The sequence below is a fragment of the Drosophila ficusphila genome, unplaced genomic scaffold, assembly GCF_018152265.1.
Source record: "Drosophila ficusphila isolate 14025-0441.05 unplaced genomic scaffold, ASM1815226v1 contig_198, whole genome shotgun sequence".
NCBI classification, from domain to species: Eukaryota; Metazoa; Arthropoda; class Insecta; order Diptera; family Drosophilidae; genus Drosophila; species Drosophila ficusphila.
Genome location: NW_025064092.1, coordinates 14,550,295 through 14,570,634, shown reverse-complemented (window position 1 = coordinate 14,570,634; position 20,340 = coordinate 14,550,295). Strand labels below are relative to the sequence as shown.

General features: G+C 36.8%; 2 protein-coding genes across 2 annotated transcripts in view; one reads left to right on the top strand and one right to left on the bottom strand.

Annotated features, from left to right (window-relative positions):
* LOC108097108 (cAMP-specific 3',5'-cyclic phosphodiesterase) overlaps positions 1-20,340 on the bottom strand; it is a 107,115-nt gene that overhangs the window by 83,554 nt on the left and 3,221 nt on the right. The gene's annotated exons all lie outside the window — the stretch shown is intronic.
* Positions 214-928, top strand: LOC108097112 (osteocalcin 2). Its single transcript, XM_017199188.2, has one exon. It carries the CDS (start codon positions 370-372, stop codon positions 760-762), a length of 393 nt encoding a protein of 130 aa, XP_017054677.1. The 5' UTR covers positions 214-369; the 3' UTR covers positions 763-928.

Sequence of the window (20,340 nt, the reverse complement as noted above, 5' to 3'; positions counted from 1 at the left end):
TCACGTTCAATGCCAGGCAATCTGAAATAAATTTACTTTGCCTTAGACTACAATTGGAGTAATTCGATCAATGAATTTCTTCTAAAATGTTGATGAATGAAGATTCCTCAGATATCAGAAGTAGTAAATAAAGAGAATTTTGAACTACGTTGGCGCGTGTTTGCCTTATAAAATTAAAGTTTTGGCTAGGTAAATATCTGGCATTTGTGCAAACACCTCTTGAAGCGTGGTGTCTCCAAAAAATGGATTTCTTCAAACGTATGTTTTGTGTCCATTGTTAGGCCTCAATGACGCAGGGAGACCCTGGTATAAATAGGGTAGCACGGGCTGCAAAACGCCATCCAGTCTTTTGCAGAACTTTGAGTCGAAATGAAGCTTCACTGGCTGCTTTTGGCAGTCGTCCTGATCTGCACCCTGAGCTACTGCAGCAGTGCTACTGCTACTGGCACTAGCTCCTCGACGGAGTCCTCCACCTCCACCGAGTCCTCCACCAGCGCGACTGCGGACGACTCTAGCTCGACCACCACCACCACCGCCGCGACCTCATCCTCCTCCTCGGACACCACCGAAGCCAGCAGCGCCAGCAGCGACTCGGCCACCTCCTCGTCCTCGTCCTCCAGCACCAAGACCTCCTCGAGCTCCAAGAAAAGCAAGGCCGCCCGCAGGAAGGCTGCCGCGCGCAGGAGAAGGAGGGCCGCTGCCAGGAGGAGGAGGAGGGCTGCCGCCCGGAGGAGGGCCAACCGCAGGCGCAATAGGGGGTAAACTGGATGCCGCACGGACCACACCCTTGAATCCAGCCCAAACAGGACAGGACTTTTTTTTCGGAACTCTCCATTTTGATCTTCCGATCAGACAAATAAATATATTCCCGGCTATGGTATAAAATTGCAAAATAATTCCATGTGATTTTGGGGAGGGAGACACCAGAGCATTGACATCAATCATTTTGTGGAAAACTCAAGAGCGGAAAACATATAAATAGTATTTTCAACTAGTCGGTTAGCTTGATAACTCAATTCGTCCTGCAATGGTGCAAGGTTGAAGTCTCACCCAGAAGTGTTCACGTACCCACACTGTAGCAAGCAGCAACATGTTGAAAAGCGACGCAAGCAACAAGTAAAAAAAATTGTGAGCCCATCCCCATTCGCAAGTCTGTTTCCCGAGCCAAATCGAAAACCTCCCCCACTGTTAGTTATCTTCAATTTAAGCGCATAAAAATGGCTATAACTAAAGAATCGCTGCGTAGTAACGTAAGAGCACACGAACTAAGGAAAGTCCCCGAATATTCCAAAAATGAGGGGTCCTCTTGTTAAGGTACTGGATCTATTTATTTATTTTAAGACAACTAAGACGTAGTTTTTAATCTCTTGATGCTCCATAAATTCGCCTATTTCCCCGGGAAAGTGTGTGAATGCGGAGGAAAACAATGCCGAGCAGTACAATGGAAACAACTGTTGCTATTCTTGTTCTCCCGCGTTCTTCCGCCTCATATGTTTCCTCTCCCAAACCGCAAACAAATAAGGCAGAGAGAGAAAGGCAGAATGTGTGAAAGTGACATTCGTCCTCACACAAAGAAAGCAGCATTAGAATGAGACGAAAAGAGAAGGCTCAGCATAACAATGACCACGTCTTGCACGCGTGTGCGAGCGGGAGGTTGCGAAACACGGTGGGGGCAAGCAGAAAACACAGGGTGAACGTTCGAGGACACCCAACACAAATATTTAGGTGGCAAGGCAAATAAAAGCTTAAATTTAAAACAAAGTTTTAATTTGTATGAATGTATACAGACTTTCTTCGTTTTATCGAACTTTAATCGAATCGTCAACCAAATTGTATGAGCTCCACCTTGCCACGCTCCTTTTTTTAGGCACGTCAAGGCCTTTTCCCAAAAGGCACCCTGTACTCCGTATATTGATATGCTGCGCTTTGTGGCTATTGATGCTGATATGCTCGACGTGACTTACATTATATGTACTGGTACGAAAATGTTCCTCGTTTAAAACATCCCATCCAAGAGAACAGGCTTTATTTGTGTGTGGAGCACATACAATTAGGCCTTGTTTGTTCCTGCCGGTTTTTCTGTTCTGTTTTTTTGGTATTTCTAAATGTTTTTCTCGTGGCTTGATGCTTTCAATATTGTTAATGTAAGGACGCCCGATTCTTTGAAAGTTCAGCTTACTGTTTATCATATGCAAATACATACTTGAGGCCATAAATGCACCCACGAGACATATGCTAACTCTAAGCTTCTTGTTGTGTAATTTGTACATTATTCCGTCTTTTTTATTTTTTGTTCAGCGTGTTTTTTATTTTTTCCAGCTACACAATGGCTGCCAGCTGTGAGACTTCAATTTGAGGGTTGACGAGTGACAAGTATCTTACCGGGGAAAAAGTCAAAAAGGAAGGTTCAACAAGTGTTTGAAGAGGCAGACAACTCTATAAAATACATATCAGTTATTTTTAGTTTGATTTCTTGCCATGCGTACATTTCACAATCAAATTATGTTATTTTTTTTGAATATTTTGTCGGTATAATTTCAGATAGCAATTTCTTGAGATTGACTTAGTTTGTTGTTTATGGTTGTGATGGCATTGCCCTTGCTTTTTGTCTATTTTCTAAATGTCCTAAACCAATGAAACTATTTTCGGCATGTCTGCTGGCACTTTGAAGTGCAATCTAATTGTGCCACTTATTTTGCGTGTCGTGAAAACCTTTTTTCGGCAGACGACCACTGAGATTTTTGTTTCCTCCAAACATTGTCGAGGCTCTGAAACGTTATGTGATCATAGGTGACTTCAATTATCCTGGCATTGCAATCGATGTCAATCAATCAATCAATTAGCTGCACGCCTCGTCTCTGCATCAATCAAATGCAGACACAAAGAGCCGGTATTAATAAAACAGGGATCAATTTTCCAGGCCATTCACACTGACTTGGCTTTAATTTAATATGGTCTGCCCCAAATATTGGTAAAAAGAGATTGAACAACTTTTAGTTGGCGTAATTAATCCCATCTCAGTTAACACCATCAATCTTTCGGCTTTCCCAGCAGCCATTACGACATTTACAATTGTTGACTTTCAGTAAAATTATCCACAGCTTATCTCAGCCGAAATTCATGGAAAGCTGATTCCAAAGTCTTAGAAAAGACTTGTTTACTTTTAAAAGCCCAGGGATAATTTCCTTGTTTGTTGGGCAGTCTAAGTCTAAATGTCTGGGTGCCAAGTAGATTAACTAGAAATTATGTTCCTTTAGTTTAAAATTATTGTAGATCTAATTATAACCTCCATGCGCCTTTCAGAGTACTTTGTTCCGACTATAATAGACTGTATCTTTAGTACCCACTATTGACTCTGCCGCTCTTAATAAAATTAATATTTAAATTTTTTGCACGCCTAAAAATTAAAAAAAAATTTCTCTATTGGTTTTTGTATCGTTTTATTTGAATTCTGCTGCACAATACACAGCTGCGGTTGGGTGGGTGGTCCGTGTCCGTGGGACTACGCGTGTAATAAAGACTTGTTAACTTGATAATGTTACAAGCTTTACCAAGCTTTAAATCTATAGATCCCTAAAATTAATTTACTGAATGCATCTTTATCGATATAATCTGTGAAAACTAATAATTGATGTATATAAACAAGTTCACTGCCCTTTTTTTTATTTTAACTTGTTTAATTTTTTTCATTGAATAATAAATTTCGCATATTGTTAACCGATATTTCATATTTTTAGGTCATATTGGTCAATAATTTAAAATACAGATTTTCACATGTCGTGGATCTATTTTGGTTTGCAATCCCTCACACCCTGCTTTCTGCTTTTGGTCTTTTTTTTACCTTAGGTAAACCTCATTTGTTTGTGGACGACTGAAAATCAATATTCCAAGCCTCACCCCTTTTCTCTCTATTAATAGGAACCAGTTGATGCGAAATGCTGTGTTCGGGCCATATTTCTATGGCCAAGTTGCGGGTCAAAACTAATGGCCTTTTCACCAACCCCTTGGGAATAACCACAATAAAGGGGTCTTATGAAGGGATTCGAAGGTTTTCGAAGGAAGTGAAAGAAACATCGCGGACCTAATACAGATAGCGAATATACACATAACGGCCTTATTCTTCAGATTTATGAAAGATAAATTATTCTCAGAAATAATTGCAAATTGTGGGAACTGGCGAATTCGCCAGTTGAATACTTCGAATACTTCCATGCATATTCAAATGTGAACAAATGGGTTGGGGGAATTTACCTAGGAAGTGGCTCGAGTTACCTAAATCACATTTCATACCAGAAAGCCACGGAGGCTTTGACTTATTTTCAATCGCCAAATTCTGTAATTTGTATGAGTAATTCCTGGCGTTTATGACCAATTGCCTACGAAAACCAACAAAAAACAACAACCGAATATTTCCTTCTTATCCACATTGATTGATTTCGAAAGCAATTTCCTTATCATTTGAAAGCAGGATCAATGGCTTTATCAATTTCCTTGGCCCACCCTTCATTCCCTTAATACTTTATATACTTATATACTTTATATATATATATATATATATTTCTTCCCTAGCTTCCTAACAGGATATTTGGTCGTCTTGCGTCGTAAAGTTGTTCTTGTCTAATGGACGCCTGCTTGGCGTCATAAAAATAGTTGTAAATTTCAAAGCAGTCTGCATAAATTTGGTACGGATCTGCAGTTTCCACCACCTAGGTACCATATATATGTATAAATAAAAATATATGTATAATATATATAATATATATATATATATATAGAATAAATATCATATATAGATATATATATTAGTGAAACTTTCACACGTCGTTTCCATTCTGGGCAGCACTAAAAAGTGACGCAACTTTTGTACACATTGTCAACAGTCGTAAATTTTTCCCGCTTCCGACTAAGCTTGATTATCTGCTGGCTGCTCAACTAACGGAACTGCTTCTCAGGATGTGTCCTCACCTCTTTGCAAAAAGGCACTTGCAAAAACAATTGTAAGCTAATATTTTACAAAAAACCTTATTCTTAAAGAAATATTTTTTCCAGTTCATTTTTAAGCAGAAACTTTTTCTGAATCACTTAAAATTTGTGACGCGTTTTACCTTCACGATTTGCATTTGTACCCATCATATTACGGCAATCCCGTTTCAGGCTAGCAAATTTCCCGAGTGCCGACACATCCCACCGGAATTTCCCGCCAAAGTATGCAACGAAATTTGGTGCAACAGTTTGTTACAGCAGCGTTTTGTTATTTCTGCTCCCTTGGTCGCTAGTTTCCCGCAGTCTGTGTTTCTCCTTGTTATAGTATTTATGATTTGATGCTCCCAACTTTGTTACTTGGCCTGAGTTGAGTTACGGGTCCGCCGCTTGACAGCTGTCACTGGGAGTCCATACGTCCGCGTTCAACGAAGCGGCTTAATGGAAATACGAGTACACAGCAAGAAATATGGAGGTTTGACCAACAAAGTTGGTAAGTAAGGGGATAAGCCTTTAAGAACACGGACTTACAACGATTTGTATCCTTTTGATGCCTTGTGGATCTATTATGACTTATGCATTTATTTAATAATATTGAAGTATACCTACTACTGATGGATAAACGCAGATAAAATTATTTGCCGGGCTGACATTTCTATTTCCACTGCTGGACGAGTACGAATTCAATTACAAGCCAAGCAAAATGTGTGTAAAGCAAGGACTGGGTCAAATAATATGGTCAGAGCCAAGGAAAACTGCAGATCTCTCTGCACACATAGCTAAAATTAAAATCATATGCATGAAATCAGCGCGTAATCGGATTGGAACAAAATGAATTAGGAAACTGGGACAAATACGGACAAACAGACGCAAGCATTCCGGCTTTTTATGTTTAGGTCTTAACTTTTCTGTGATTACTTTGTCTAGTGTTGTCCAGGACGCCCAATATAATTTTTAAAGTATGTTTTAATGTACGTTTATATTTACGTTCAACACCCTTTTACCTTTTCCATCATTTTCTCTTTGATTTAAAACCCCTTTAAGGACGCTTTCGCTAATGTTGCGACTTGTTGTTTGCCTTTGGTTTCGACCCACAATTTAAATACTCAGAAACGCCCCTCAATACACCTCCACAAACCCTAAACTAATTTATTAACCTAGAACCCAACTACTAACGCCTATTTGTATGCAGTTAATTTTAATACATCTCTCGCCGAAGACCAAAAAAAAAAAAAAGCTAGTTCCGCCGAGCCGAAGCTTATATACCCTTGAAGTCAACGTGTACTTTATAATACTTCTTTAACTTTTTGGAAATTTCCATTGGTTTCCTCGTTTTTATGGTTGCTTATTCTATGTGAAAATCTATTAGTCACAAGTTGGTTGTATTGGAGTTTAAAACTTCTTTAAATGTAACCTTACTTTAGACAACTTGTGGGCATTTTCATCTTTTGCACTTCAAATTTACCTAAAAAGATAAGAGGAAAGATTTGTAAATAGCAAAATAAGAAATTTGAAACAATCTTATAATTAGGCCTGTGATGATGGGCACTTAAGCAATTTTTAATAATGCGTGAACCACCCTTAAGATCATTTTTGGGTTTTTTATGATCATTTTCGTATGTCAAATACAGCCGTTGTACACCCTTGCAGGGGAGAGGGTTATAATTTTAGTCGAAAGTTGGCACCGTGGTGCAGAAAACTTCTCCGACTCGATAAGGTATACATGCTTATTTAGCCAGTCTATACAAAACACTATAGAACACGTCACAGAATCTGTACGTTTTATAAGTTTTAGTTTAGGCTGCAAGGGTATACAAACTTCGGCTTGCCGATGCTAGCTCCTCTCTTGTTTTCGATGCGCTTATATAAGAGGGGGATGGCTATTAACTGTCAGTAGCATGCATGGAAAGGTGGTTGAACGAAGGTTGCGGTCAAAACTAAGCCACAAGCAGGCAAGGGAAAATTGTTGGGCAACATGGGAAGATAGGGGGAAAATGGGGTGGAAAATATCGGAGGGGGTGAGGTCATGAGCGGGGCTGAAGGGGTAATATCCTGCGATCTGGCCTTCAGTTTGCCAAATTGGGCATATGCCTGTTGCTTTGTGTGCATTAATTATTTAGGCAACCGCTGCGTATACGTAATATGGTTATATAAGCCTTTTAGTCCAAGAATAAAAGGCGATCCAATGTGAGGGTTTACTCAACTCAACTTATAAACTCAATCTATGAATTGTTAATCATTTTCCATTTTTCTCGGCGGAAGTCAACAAAGTGTTAAAGATGTAAAGACTAACAAAGAGACCAACAATTTGACAAACTACATACTAGAAATCCTATTTGATTTTCGAATTTAAACCCTATTTGATTTCGATTTTGACCAGTTATTTAGATTTAAAGTAATTTTTACAAGCTTAGCTAGTTTCCCATTAACTTGACGTTTTATGTTTTCCGTTTTAAAGTAGGATAAAACAAGTTCTTCGGATCGAATGGAATTGACAAAATGACATTCCAACGTGTTGGCGACCATTTAACCTATGACTAAGAGACTGGAGCATGAAGAACGAGCCTTGACAAACGATGCGCTTGAATGTCAACATTAATTGTCACCGCGTAACAAGTGAAAATTGAAAATTAATTCTGACCGCAAAATTGTCATTGGAATCATTCGAGCGGCACAAGCTTTTGTCGCTCAATGAACGCCGATAAATAAATAAATAAAAGTCATACACTATGTGCCGATTCGAGTGATATCATTTTAACAGTTTACTATTGACGCAGAGCGTCAATTAAATTTTAACTCTTGCCTAGACAATATTTCCTAATCTTTAATTAAATGGCAAAAAAAATATATTTAAAAAAAAGAAAAGTAATCTTTTCCTTTAACACATAAAAATTAACATTTTTCTTTTCGTTAACCAAGTAGGCGAAATTACTACAGTTGTTAATGTTACAGAATATACTGACTTAATGACTTGTCTTGATTCGGATTGTAATTAGCTTTTCAGTTGGTTATTTAGGGATCTATTACTAGGGAAAGAAAAGGAGGGAACGGATTCAGCGTATTTTTGCGTGGTTTCTCAAAAGCCTTGGAACCCTTGTCGACATATTTGATACGAAGATCAAAATCGCATGACAAACCACCATTTCTATTTCAGGGAAAGCCGAATACCGTTATACTAAACACGCAAAAATAACTTTTCATCAACTGTGCAGTGACGTCACAGCGAAAGAACCTTTCAATCCCTAAATCAGAATACAAACAAACATGAATGAAAAAAGCCCCGAACCAAATAATAACATGATAAATGAAAACGAAAGTTTTCATCGCTTGTTTGTAAACACCGTCTAGTTTTTGGTATTTATGATTACATCAATTTATGGCTGCATTGTCTGTAGTCTTGGCTTAAATTGCCTCAAAAAAACTCTACATAGAAATTTGGGAACAAAACAGTTTATTTAATCGCGACTGTTTCCCTTCACTTTGACTTCCTTTCTAAGGTTTGAAATGGCTTAGTTATCTTTTCTGCCCAACTACGCTCGAAATCACTTTGTTTTTCTTGTTAACTTTTAAACATCCATTTTTTATTTCGGCCTCGTAAGAAAAGATTTTTCTCGTTTTTTTCGAACTTCGTTTTGTGTATTATTTTAAATTTTCTGTCAGTGGCACGAAAGTTGATCCCCCACGTTATTATGGTTGCGACAGAAATCCTGGGCGCATATCCTTTTAATTGAAATCGCTGTAAAGGCCCGCGGCGGACGGCGCAAGGAACGACTTTAAAGAGGAAAAATAACGACTTAAATTAGGCGCGGATGGGCCAAAGTTATTTTTTTATTTCTTTTGTAAAGCAAGTTATCGCTTTTAATTAAGCAGTACGTGATAATTTGAAGTTTTTGCATATTATACTTTTCAATCATAAAAGCCACATTACCGAAATTTTGAAGAAATAAAGGGGAAACCAACTTAAACGCTTATTTATTCGGTGTTTTTAAAGGGTAATGTGTATTGTTTGAAATTGATTTTTTGAGCCAAACGCATGGCGTCCGGGCTTCCACGACTTGTTTATGGTGTATTTTATAATAAATTGCTCAATTTTCATAGGGAAGAGTTGTCCCCTTCTTCAATTCTGATGAAGGAGAACAACGAGCTGGACTTTACTTTAAAAGCCTTCGGAAATCGAAGTCAGCCTTAAGTGCCGCAAAATGCAAGGAAGCGTGATTTTACGATAAGAAAGCTACCCAAAACAACACACAGATATATATGATGTTAAAGGGGCTTGTGTATATATATAATTATGTTTATTCCTTTTCACTTAATTTATTGTAAAATGTTAAATTTTACGAAGCGGAAATGTTTATTAGAGCGGAAATTGTTATTTTTAGTGTGATGGGCAGGTTTGTGGTTGGCTGGAAACAAAGGCGACAAGACCTGTGGAGCAGGATACCGAAGCATTCCCATGTTCTTGTGTGTGCTCTGCTCCCATTTTTCGCTCAGTTGCCAACAATTAATTTATTAATACTTTCTTCTTCGTCCCACGTTGCGTAATCTAATGTTATTAAGCCTTCAAAACATTATTTTATCAACCTGTTAATAAGTTTCCGCCCTTTCTTGGGTTTTACTGATTTAATTAAAAAAGAAACGATTTCCTTCCGGTAAACTTATAACAATGTTACGTTTCTCTTGGCAACGTAATGGAAAAAAAGGAATACCAAAAATGGTTTGATTTAATCGCGAAATCAATTTATTATATTTTAGAAATTTAATTTTTGTTATTTTACAATTCTATCTATTTGTTCGAATTCTATTTCCTCAAATTATCTTTTATTTTTTCATTCGTAAGGGACCATATCTCCAAAGTCTTCTGCAGAATTACTCACGTTCTTTGATTGAGGAAAGTGGGTGATGCTTTTGTTTTCCCGCTGAGGCAATTATATAGTTTTCTCCATGGAAATCTTCATGTTCATGCAGATTTCCTCGTAAAGGTATCCCACTGTGCAGTGAGTGACAACGAAATAAACTAAATTGAGCGTTCGCCTAACTTAAACAGTGGTATGTTTCGCACACTCCGCACATTTTTCACCCAGAAAATGCCCCATTTCGTAAAAGTGAGATGGTTAAGCATGGAAAATCGGTAAGTACACAAGAGTCTGGCCAAAAGTAAGGGTAAATATTTACAAGCGAATTAACGGAATGAATTTAAATTCATTGGAAATATCGGTAGTGGTGTGCGTACGAAGTTAACGCTGAAGGTGTAAAATAAATGAATAATCCTAATAAGCTTTCTTGCTGATTTTATTTTATTTATTTTCTGGAATACAAAAGGCTTTAATGCCTTTTAAGCAACTCAATTACATATAAAAATGTAAATGCCTTGCGATGGTCTAGTCCAAGAAACTTGAAAAATTTCACAGAAAATAATAAGAGAATAATAAACAAATGAAAAAAGTGAGAGTACTCATTGACCTTGGCCACATTCGTTGCATCTATCTAGCCATTTCAAAAGCTTTACAATCAATTTTCAGAAACTTCATAGAGAAAACTAAATTTAGTTTATTATGAGTCTAAAAAAGATATAGAAAAATTTATAAACATCTGAAAGACGTAAAAGCGGGAATTGATGGAAAATTTCTCAAAAGGTGTTTATCTTTATATACATATAATATAATGTGTTTTGGCAGCAGATGGTTGCAGACATTGTGCGTATTATAGATTGTTACCAATTTTTTAGCCCGGACAAACACAACAAGTATTCTCCACATATTTGCAGACAAGACTTAAACTAATTCCTTTGGCCAGCCCGCTCCCTTTTTGTCGGCCAGTTTTCTTTGCTCCCAGCCAAAAGTCCTGAGCTTGTTGATGGCTTTTGTGTCATTTGAATGCTTTGCTTAAAGGCTATTGTAAGCGAATCGATTGCAAAGGCAACCGACAGCAAAAAAAACCAAGAAAGGAAGCTAGCTTCAGCAAGCCGAAGCTAATATACCCTTGCAGTAATCGAATATGTCAAACCAAATACATGCATAAAGGCAAAGTTTCTGTGTTCTCGCCGATTGTTCATATGAAAGCTATATGATATAGTCGTCCGATTTTTATGAAATATAATTCGAAATTCAAGAGTCATTAGAAAACTCTATATTTCAAAAATTATGCTTTTCTGATAAAAAATAACAATTTTATAATATTTTTTCTGTTTATTTCCGTTAATTCTACATAGATTTTTCGATTTTCCGTTGGAGCTATATGATATAGTTGTCCGATTTATATGAAATTTTTTCCTCCATTCAACGGTATTTAAAAAAATCTATGTTCTAAAAATCATGGTCGTGGGATAAAAAACAACGGAGGACAGACGTATTTCGATTCAGACCGTGATGCTGATCAAGAACATATGTATATACTTTATGGGGTCTGAGGTGTCTCCTTCACTGCGTTGCAAACTTCTGGCCTAAATTATAATGCCCTTTGCTCTGCAAGGGTATAAAAAGCGCAAAGAAAGGTTTATCATATTGTTTCTGAAAGTATAATTTGAAGCGTAGAATGCTGGCCACTTAGATACTTTTCCTACTTTGGCGGCATTAAAATTTCGTTTATTACCAACCGGGGAGCTGTTAGGTAGTCAAACTGAAGAGGGAATTTTCCCATTCAGTCCCATAAAGAATCTTGTTCTCTCCACGATGCTAATAATACTCTTAGGATTTTCGCCGTCGGCCTGAACTAGAAAAACGTTTTGCGACCCAGTCGACGGGGTGGTTATTTCATATTGGAAAGCTCAAAAACGCTCACAATGCACTACAATTAAATTGCCAATGGACTTAACAATGGTGTTAGGATTCATAAAACACGAACTTGCCTTTATGATTAAGGAAGTGTTGAGACATACGACTGTAGAATTGTCCGGTGCACACCAGTATTTTTATTGCAATTAGCGAAGCTCACCAGTCTTCACTCCCAGCCTCGCTCCTTCTTTACAAGTTGTTTCGGCCCACTTAGCTTGCAACCCGGAAAGACACATGCTCATGTCGAAGCCACGCCCACAACTCACGCTTGACATTCACGGCCTTCTTTTCCAATGGCTTCTGTGAGTGTTCTTGACTGTATGCATGCACTGAGAGGATAGTTCCTGCCAACCAACCACACAGCATATATTATAAACAAAATATTTATTTAAAAAAAAAAACAATTTAGCAAAGAAAAGTAGCAAGTTTCGCATTCATTAAAAATTAACTATAATTACACACACAAGTCTTTTTAAGTTTTACGTTTTAGCCACAAAAAATTAAGAGACGAAATCGGAAGTGTTTTTACTTTGTATGTAAAGTTTGACTGGCGTGTTTTGAAATTTTCACAGTCCGCTCAGAGAAAAAGGGCGGAAATTGTCACTGCACAATATCCGTTTGTTTGCGCAGCATGAAATTGGGCTAACAAGATGAAAATGCATTGACAAAATGCAAGCTTGAAGCCCGAAGACTCTACATCAGGCATTACATCAAACTAAGCTTATTCTATACGAATTTATGGTTCGCTTCATTAACCAAGATTGGATTTTTCCCACAAGGAACATATTGCATGACCAATTGGCACAAAAAACCTGCGTGGAACTTGCTCTTCTTAAAAAGTCATAATCCCACTGTTTAAAAACGCAAACGAGTTTTCGGCTTCTCATTAATTTTTATACCCATTCAGAGGGAATATTCATTTCAGCCAGAAGTTTGCAACGCAGTGAAGGAGACACCTTAGAACCAGAAACCAGTATATATACTTTATGGGGTCTGAGGTGTCTCCTTCAGTGCGTGGCCAACTTCTGACTGAAATTATAATATCCTTTGCTTTGCAAGGGTATAAAAAAACCTAGTTTTTTTGCGATATCTGAAGAAGTACTATTCCAAATGTGGAATGGCATACATCGTTGAATTCGCATTAAAAATCAGAATCCGGTGGCATTCACACCTAAAGATGATGAAATTTTGCCATAATACTAATCAAAATTCTTGCTCTACTGTTTAATTATATTCTCCCCGGGCTCTAAGAAAATGTGGATGCCCTCCCTCTTCCCAGATTTCCTTTGCTCGATCCAGCAACACGTCTTCATCGAGGGAAAAACTCATAAAGTATATTAAGAACATGTTCGATTGCACTTTACCTTTTGGCATTCTACCTTTGCTCCACTTTTATCTTTTATTTTTCCAAGTTTTCTTTTCTTTCCCTCTAAGGCCTTTGTCCGCCCCGCCCACCGCCTTGCATGACAAACGAATATAAATACGCCAGTCCCTCGCCGTCTGTTTGTCAGTCTGGTTCTTCGCGTTTTTATAGGTAGAACAAGAAACGAAGAAAATGTATTCTAATATACAATATAAAAAAGGTCTCGCTAGGTTTTCATGTTCAATTTTTAAAGAGCTCTGCAGAGCTTTTTGCTTATCCGCAGACAGTTTCCCCTGGATATTTTGATATACTTTTGGCTACCACTTTTACTTAATCACAAATACCAAAATAAAATGGTACATTAAAATTATCTCATATCTATTTTCTCATAAAGGAAGTTTTATCCGCGATTGCTAGTATCTGTGGGACCGACCGAATGCGAGTGTAGCAATCAAACTGTTGATTCCCCACCAAGAGGCAAACGGAATGAAAAGAAATAATAAAAACGACATCCACTTTCGCCGTAGCGCTCTATAATGTGCTCCTCAGTTCCACCCACATCCCGCATTTTTCAACCCCCTCGACACCTTCTCCAATATCTTTTTCCCTAAGGAACATCAACGGGGAAATGGAGAAATAGACGGACAAGAGAGAGGGTTCATACCAAATTTCTTTCGTACTGACTCATTTATGGATCCACGAAGGTTACGCAATGTTTTGTTGAATCTTTTGTTTGGCTTACAAAGTCATCTAACAGCTATTGGAAACAAACGAAATAATCTCCTTAATTAACTTTAATAAAATATGCGTTTTTGTTATGCCTTTTTAATTAAATTATCCAAGGGAGAAAAGAGAAGATACCTGTAGTTAAAAAAATGCTTTAAGTTTGCCGGTGAAACAAAAACAAAACACTCAAACTAGACGACCGTCAAGTCAAAAAGGGTCAAACTGTTTTTTTTTTTTAATAGAGAGTGACTAACTTCTACGTGTAAATATATAGGGGCAACAGAAAATGGACAATGAATAAAATGTATAATATTTTGATTAACAGTTGCATGTCAACGAATTTTGTTGGATATTTTGTGAGCGAAAGGATTTTCACTTTTAGAAGAATGTTTATCAGTGTAGAGCAACTGGAGCAGAGGAAACTGCTGTGAAAAGAGTATCGCACGGTGTAAATAACAGTAAAGGGCCAGGACCTCGCAAGCCACAGTAAGAGGGCTGCAAAAGTGTGAGTGGGTTCGTTTGAGTGAAACTCAAATACAGAGGCAAACAACCCGGGAAAGAAAGGAAAACGCCTGCGCAGTTGGCATCGGCACCGGCAGAGAGAGGAAGGACAATGACGGGACAATCCAAGCGGCAGGATTATAGCAGAGGCACACTGATTTCAATAAAAGAACTTTAAAAAAGTCAATGTTGGGCAGCAAACATTCTTAATAAACACATGGCTTAGAAGACAAAAACCTTTTTTATACCCTTGCAGAGGGTATTATACTTGCAAACAGAAGTTGGAAACGCAGTGAAGGAGACATCTCTGACCCCATGAGGTATATATCTTCTTCAGATTGTGTTTTTTTAGGACTCATTAATTTCAAATTTAATTTCATGAAAATTTGGAAACCTATATTATTTTGAGAATTCATTCATTTTGTCTGACATTTGTTATGTCTGCTTTTTCATTTCGCTTTTTTCTTAATTTGTAAATTATATGCAACAAGTTTTTAATAGATCATCTTCTGTTTTACTCAAAATATTACCGTGGTTTAGGGCACCTGGAGCTACTGACATTGGTCGGCACTCGTATCAGTCTAGGACACAGTCGCATATGCTGGGTTGCTGGGTTGCTCAGCAGCCCAACATTTTTAGCTTTTTGGGTCCCATGTCCTGCATTGAGTCCGAGTTCCGCCTTCGAAATTACAGGAAGGCAAACAAAGCCCTACTGCGCAAGAGGCCCTACTCTAAATTTGGATGTGAGATACAGAAAACCAACCGAAATTTCGTTTGCACAACACAAATAAAAAGTGGCTTACCTGGATTATTTTGTAGAAATATTTATTAATTTAAGCATAAATTGTCACACCCTCTCATGTCAGAGGTCCCAGTCCTCATGCTTTTTCGATTTTTAGTTTTTACCTTTATAAAATCCGCAATGCGATCTAATCATACGCGTATCCCCGCCCTTGCGAAGTAAATTTTGTAATTGCCACAAAATGGTTTTCAGTAAGAGGAAAATTGTGTTTTTTTTACCACAACCAATACACTGCTTTGTATCCTTCACTTAATTGTTGTTTTCAAACCGATTACCAGACTTAAAAGGGACTGCATAAAAATTATTCCTGTATTAGAAGAAGTTTTAAAACCCAAACCCACGTCAGAGATGAATGCTGTGAAGAACATGAAGCAATCTATTATTTATCATTCTTTAAGACGCCACTAGTTATTTGCACACAGCAGTCAGTTGAACGACTTTCCACAGTCATGATGTCACATGACCAGGCTACTTAGTTTATGAAAGCCAATTCAAGTGCTCGCGTGTTGCATATCTGTATAGGTTAACATGTATATACGTTGCAACTTGTTATTCTTATTCAATAGTTTTAGTGGTTTACCTAGCTGTTGTTGCTGCAATTGTAACCTGGCATTTGTCTAATTGCATTGGGGGCCCCATTGCATGATACTTAAATGCATTAAAGCCGACTCCCAGTGGAATTTCACAAGTCACAAGGACGCAGTCACGATGATGGAGTGGAAAGGCTCAACATATGGACAGAATATGTCATTATTCAGTTGCAATTGGTAAATTAAACAGCTGAAAGGATAATCTAGATGGGCACTTTCCAAGCCGAAGAGCTTACTGTCGGAAATCGAAATTGGATGCGAATTAAAAAAAGTCTGCAGGGTATCGATGGGAATATCGGCCAAAATTGACAATGGTTACAATAAAAAAAAAAAAAATAATGTACATTAAGGTTAACTAAATTAAAGGAAACCGTTTGTATCAACGTTAAGGCAATTATTATGTAGTGCTTAACACTTAATTAAAACGTCAATACAACCATTACAAATAAAGAAACATTTTGCGAAAAAGGTCTGGGTGATCTGCGGATTTTTCACTTATGTATTTTAAGAATCGTATCCACTCAAATTAAAGAAAGTAAAGCGGTTGCAGATCTGTTAAAATCCTTAAAGTGGAATTAAAAACCCTTCATCCCAGTACGTCAGCCATTTCCTTGCCCTAATCCTAATAGCTTCTTTTTATCTGGTCTTTATGTTATGTGCCCTTAAACTCACCCAAAGGCGCACTTTTCCCTTTGAGTGAGTGCCTTAAATGGCTTTTCAATTGCTTTTTAACTTGGCTTCCATTTTGCCAGTCTGCCGCAAAATAGAATGTATGAAAAACTATTTTGCATATGTTGGGTTTGCATTAGGAATGAAAAAACGACTGTAAATCAACATTTTTCGTCGATTTACGCTTCAACAACTTAAAATAAGGCTTCAACAAATAAAAAAATCCCTATCGACAGTATATAAACCAATTGATTTTTTTAAGGACTTGGTATGCATACACTTTGCTAACACATCTTTTGAAAAAAAAGCATAAATAAAATTCATAAATTCAGAAATTTGGTTTTTCAGTTTTTAGGGCAATCATAAATATCTGTTGTGCGTCACCAGCAGCCGTCAACTTGTTGCGCGAATGTGTCCCCAAAAGATGAAAAAAACATTTTAATTAAGTTGCCAAAAGCTAATTCGTGTTGAAATAAAGTGATCAAAGAAGAAGAAATGGAAAATCAAAATTAATGCGAACCAGGCAATATTTACGATCAATTTGTATGTATAAACAGCAAACACATACAAATACAAGTGTTATAAGTTTTTTTGAACATATATATTTAAGAATTTTCCAAAAATATGATTTAAATTGTAATAATCTTTATAATCTTATAATATTTATCTTATTAATTTTGCTAAATTTGTAAATCAACTTTTATACTGTTAAAGTGATTATAGCCTCACCAACAATATATAAAAAAAATCATAAAAGTACATAAAAACTTCGAAATCATAAATGCTTTTATTAAATATTTAAAAATGATTTTATTTTATATATACAATAATATAATTTATTATTGTCATTGAAAGCCAAATGTATTGGAAATATTCAAGGCATTGCATTGTTGGATTCACTTCAACCTTCAGTTATAAATAAAAATATATAAAAATATTTATATATGGAAAAACATGTGCATAAAGTTAGCAGAGCAACTCGAGAAATAAAAATTTGTGGTGTTTCTCATAATTTGACGTTAATAACCCGAAAATTATTTGCACAAAAATTTTAGATAAGTCCTACTTCATTGGGGGTCATCTAATATCAACTTAGGAAATTATTATTTGTAATAGGAGATTAATGTTACATTAATTATTTTTGATTAAAGAATTTTAACAAGGTTTTTATATTTGCACCACGCAGACTTGTTGCTTAAAATGTGCTACGGAACACGTTGTCATGGCAAAGGCTTAAGGACGCTTCCTTTTTGCCGGTTTTGAGGGCGCTTTTTGATGGGCTAGCCATGCCCCCTTCGATGTCTTTATTAAGATTGGATTCACGAAACTCTTTTTTCATGCCTTTATTGAATGCCGAAACTCACGTCTGCGCATCATTACCAACTCCCCCCACCAAATTTGCAAGAGGTTATGAGTCTCTTTAAACACAGTTACTAATATGCAAGAACATTCCCTGCAATTAAATTTCTTATGTTCGGGTTAACTAGTTTGTGTAGTGTTCTTACGAAGAATTAAGTGGCATGGAGTGCATTTTCTTTGTTGTATTTCCTTGCATCTAAGGGTACCTTACTTGTCGAGATCCCATAGACCACAAGCAAACGCACACAATCGTGTGCCTAAGGAACAGGAGCTCAAGGTGCTCAAAAGATGTTGAGCGCGTTAAAGGTTCTACTAAAAAGCAAATGAGAAGGGCTTAGGAACGGCTTAAATTGTTTAAAGCCTGGCATTTACCAGTTTCTCTATTCCTTTAATAAACCCAAATAAACAAGGTTAAAGCTGAATGTCAAACCACCTATCGTCATTGACTAATCGGAGGAAACGCCACTTCTGGGGAGACTTAAGTCCATATTAAAGGCTATGCAAATTAAATCTTTGCTATAATTTTACTATGAAGATTTTCTTTCATTTGTACCACTAAGCCACTTAGATCCTGGCTTACTAGTAATTAAAACAATGCCAATTTGGTATTTCGTTTCGTTTCGCGATTGAGGTTTTTTAAAAGTTGTAGGTATCCAAAACTTCAATTGAAATATTTAATTTACAGCCAAGTACAAATATATTCCAAAAGGAATTCCTGTTCGACCCATTTGTTGCGGATTATTAATACTTTAGTCTCCCGCTTAGAGTTCGAGGTTGTTATGCGATCCATCTTCATTTTGCGATTCATTTTATTTAAACTAAAGAAACAGCCAATTCGCATTACTGAAAAAAAAAAAATAAAGATTCTTTTGCAAGTAAGAAGGCTTCCGTTTTTCCATTTTTCTGCCAACATTCTCCACTCGTTAATGCCTTTTCCGAACACCTTGACGTTTTTTTTGTTTGACATGCTTTTGCTCTTTTGAAAGGGCCACCTTTCTGAAGGATTTGCCCATTATTTCAGATTTTCCTCCTCACTTTGGAAACTTGAGCTTAAGTCTGTGTAAATGAAGAACGCCCTTAAGGCATCTTACAGCTGTCGCCCATTTTTACCCAATGCCAGGACGAACAATAATTTACCGAAAATCATCTTCAGCCACGCCCACGACGTTATGCCAACCGCATAACGAAGCTTATTTTGTGCCTGGCATTACAATAATTTTATTTAATAATACATATATTTTTAATTTAGAACAAATGTAGTCAAAAAAAAATTGGAAGTTTACAATTTTAGAAAATTAAGTTACATAAACAAAAGGCCAATAATTTCTTAAATTGTTAATATGCAAATCCTCCTGCTCCGTCAATTCAATATTTGAGCAATGTTTTAAGTGTTCCAGTGTTTGGAACAGAGAAATAAATTATTTTCAGTTAATTAGTCTGCTGAAGAACAGAAGCCCAGCAACTGCTGCGGGACAGGCAACGGCATGAAAAGCCTCATTAAGGATATCCCCCTTGGGAAAAACCATCGCCGCTTCTATTTTACGCACTTTACAGTTTTAATTTAATTAGAGTCGATAAAGCATGTGTTTATTGTGCGTCAAAAATTAAAGTGTTCACTATTTTCCTCAAGTCTGATGTCATTTAAAGCAACTCTAAATCCTATATACACATATATAAGTGAAAAAACTCTGAGTTCGATCTACACCCCCAACAAAAATAAGCCCAAGCTTAAAATAAAAAAAAGAAAGGAAGCGGCAAGCCGAAGCTTATATACCCTTGAAGTCATCAAATATGTCGATCAAAATGCATAAGGGCTAAACAACATCGAAGCTATGACGATTTTTCTATTAATTTTCCATATTTTCGAATATTCGTATGGCAGCTATATGATATAGTGGTCCGATTTTGATTAAATTTAATATGTAATTCAAGAGTACTTAGAAAACTCTATATTCCAAAAATTATGCTTGTCTGATGAAAAACAACGATGTTATAATTTTATTTCCCGTATTTCTATATAGATTTTTTAATCTTTCCTATGGCAGCTATATGATAACGTTGTCGGATTTTAATGAAAATCGATTTAAGGGTTATTAAAAAACTCCATGTTTTGAAAATCATGCCCATTATTTATATACACATATATTTTTCGATCTTTTGTATGGCAGCTATATGATAGAGTTATCCGATTTTGATAAAATTTTAGCCGAAATTCTAGAAGAAATCAAATCGATCTGATCAATAACAACGGCGTGAGAATTTTTTATTTCATTCTCTCGTATGCGAGCTATCCTATATAGTCGCCCGATCCGGACAGTTCCGACATATATACTGCGTGCAATAACTACACACCTTTTGGGAAAGTTTTAGCAAGATAGCTTTAAAACTGAGAGACTAGTTTGCGCGGAAACGGACAGGAGGACAGACGGACAGACGTATTTCGATTCAGATGGTGATGCTGATCAAGAATATATATACTTTATCGGGTCTGAGGTGCTTCCTTCACTGCGTTGCAAACTTCTGACTGAAATTATAATACCCTTTTGCTCTGCAAGGGTATAATAAAAGCAAAGATTTGCC